The sequence below is a fragment of the Sinocyclocheilus anshuiensis genome, unplaced genomic scaffold (genome assembly GCF_001515605.1).
Source record: "Sinocyclocheilus anshuiensis isolate Anshui unplaced genomic scaffold, SAMN03320099.WGS_v1.1 scaffold363, whole genome shotgun sequence".
Taxonomy (NCBI): domain Eukaryota; kingdom Metazoa; phylum Chordata; class Actinopteri; order Cypriniformes; family Cyprinidae; genus Sinocyclocheilus; species Sinocyclocheilus anshuiensis.
Window position 1 is genome coordinate 1,189,129 of NW_015552568.1, and position 2,195 is coordinate 1,191,323.

A 2,195-nucleotide genomic window follows, 5' to 3' on the forward strand; every position below is an offset into this window, starting at 1 on the left:
CTGTTTTTACTGTATTTTTGATCAAATGAGCATTTGGTGAATGTAAGGCTTCTTTGAAAAACCAACCCCAAACTTTTGAATGGTAGTGTATTTTATTACTCTGATAATCTCTCTCTCTCTCTCTCTCTCTCTCTCTCTCTCTCTCTCTCTCTCTCCCTCAACCAGTATACAAACACAGAAAATGTTTTATTTGTGATATTTGCACAGATGTTTTGAAATATTTATTTGTATGTCAATCTGTTTGTGAGTACTGTAGTGTTATTAATATATGCTTGTGCATTCTCTCTGTCTCTCTCTCACATGTGGTCTCTCAGTCAGGACTGTAAGATGACGGAGTATAAGTTGGTTGTTGTGGGAGCAGGTGGTGTTGGGAAGAGTGCTTTAACCATCCAGCTCATTCAAAATCACTTTGTGGATGAATATGACCCTACTATTGAGGTACATAATGACAAGAACATAATTACTTACACTGTCAAAGCTGCATTTATTTGATGAAAAACACAGTAAAAACAGTAATATTGTTAAATATTATCACAATTTAAAATAACAATTTTCTGTTTTAATATATTTTAAAATGTAATTTATTCTTGCGATGCAGAGCTGAATATTCAGCATGATTACTCCGGGCTTCAGTGTCACAAGATCCTTCAGAAATCATTCTAATATGCTGATTTGGCGCTCAAGAAACATTTCTTATTATTACCAACGTTGAAAAGAGTGGTGCTGCTTAATATTTTTGTGTACCGTGATAATTCAAAAATAATTTAGATAATTAGTGCATGACCCTAAATTTTTGAAAGTGAATGTACTAGTGGACTTTTCATATTTGACATTTAACGCATTACCATCACCATTTGGCAGGTCATTTGTCATCATGACCTGCACTGAATATTTAAGTAGAATAGGATATATACGTCCATTACTCTAATGTTTAGTTTGATTCATGTAATCATGAGACTGTCAGGCTCTATGCAGATTTACAGTGCTGATCATGTCCGTGTCTTCAGGACTCTTACAGGAAGCAGGTGGTGATTGACGGTGAGACGTGTCTGCTGGACATCCTGGACACTGCAGGGCAGGAAGAGTACAGCGCAATGAGGGACCAGTACATGAGGACAGGAGAGGGTTTCCTCTGTGTCTTTGCCATAAACAACCTCAAATCCTTCGCCGATGTGCATTTGTACAGGTCCGTAAGCTGATGAAAGGGGTTTCAGTTGTATTTTATGAATCATCTGGATTTTAAAGAGGTCATGACATGGATTTTTTTTTTATTTGTTATTTTATTTTAATATGTTCCTTGAGGTTTACTTATAATGTTAATAAAGTTTTTTTTTTTTACACAAAAAACAAAGAAATATGTGGAAAAATTATTGTTTTCAACCCTCATTCTGACCCTCTTGTCTAAAACGACCCGTTTTTAAGGGGTGCGTCTTAGGCCTGGGCGATAAAACGGTATTGATATTTATCGACGGTACACCTTCTTCGATATCGATAGAAAAATTGTTCGATATAGCGCACGATATAGGCACGTGCTCTGAGTGACGAAGACAGCACACACAAACACGAACACATGCTGAATTGAGTGCTGTGCCTGCCTGTGATGAGGAGATTGTGAATAAAAAAATGAATATTAGTCGAATTTAAAATAAATATTTGCATTTGAATGCAAAAATAGTACAATCAAATGTTAGGAGTGCGTCAGGGAGCGTCATCGGTGGAGCACGAGATACGGTGATGATGTAAGTGACGTTGCATTTTAATGTTTTGTTAGTCTAGCCCACGAGACGCGCAGTTGCTGCATTATGCATTCAAAATATTATAGAAATATAGAAGCTCAATGTGGAGAAGATCTTGATTAGGTTAAAACCGAAACCAAGCCATTCACACAGAACGCATATTCAGTGCATTTTTAGACAGACAAATATGACTGCTGCACTCGCGTCTAACACAAGATGTAGCCATGCAAAGTTAAAACATTTTAAACTTTTAGAAAACACGTCGTGAATTTGTGGAGGTTTATTCCTTTTCACTGCGTCTCATATGTTTTTAAATGCAATCTGAGTGAATGGCGCTTCGGCTCTTTGGATTAAGCAATGCATAAATACATGATGCTGTTTTGTTCATAATTGTTTATGCAATTTACGAAATTATATTAGATTTTTATGAGTTAATTTAGACGTAATGCACGTTTTTAT

At 36.1% G+C, this 2,195-nt stretch overlaps 2 protein-coding genes across 5 annotated transcripts in view; both read left to right on the forward strand.

Annotated features, from left to right (window-relative positions):
- Window positions 1–1,253, forward strand: part of LOC107664995 (GTPase HRas-like) — a 4,173-nt gene extending 2,920 nt beyond the window's left edge. Inside the window, exons 2-3 of the mRNA XM_016455705.1 lie at window positions 315–438; window positions 1,008–1,253. Of these exons, the coding sequence (XP_016311191.1) occupies window positions 328–438; window positions 1,008–1,199 (303 nt within the window). The 5' untranslated portion in view covers window positions 315–327 and the 3' untranslated portion in view covers window positions 1,200–1,253. The remainder of the gene's footprint in view (window positions 1–314; window positions 439–1,007) is intronic.
- The window catches only part of LOC107664993 (AMP deaminase 1-like), a 37,373-nt gene that overhangs the window by 12,613 nt on the left and 22,565 nt on the right, over window positions 1–2,195 (forward strand). The window lies entirely within an intron of this gene.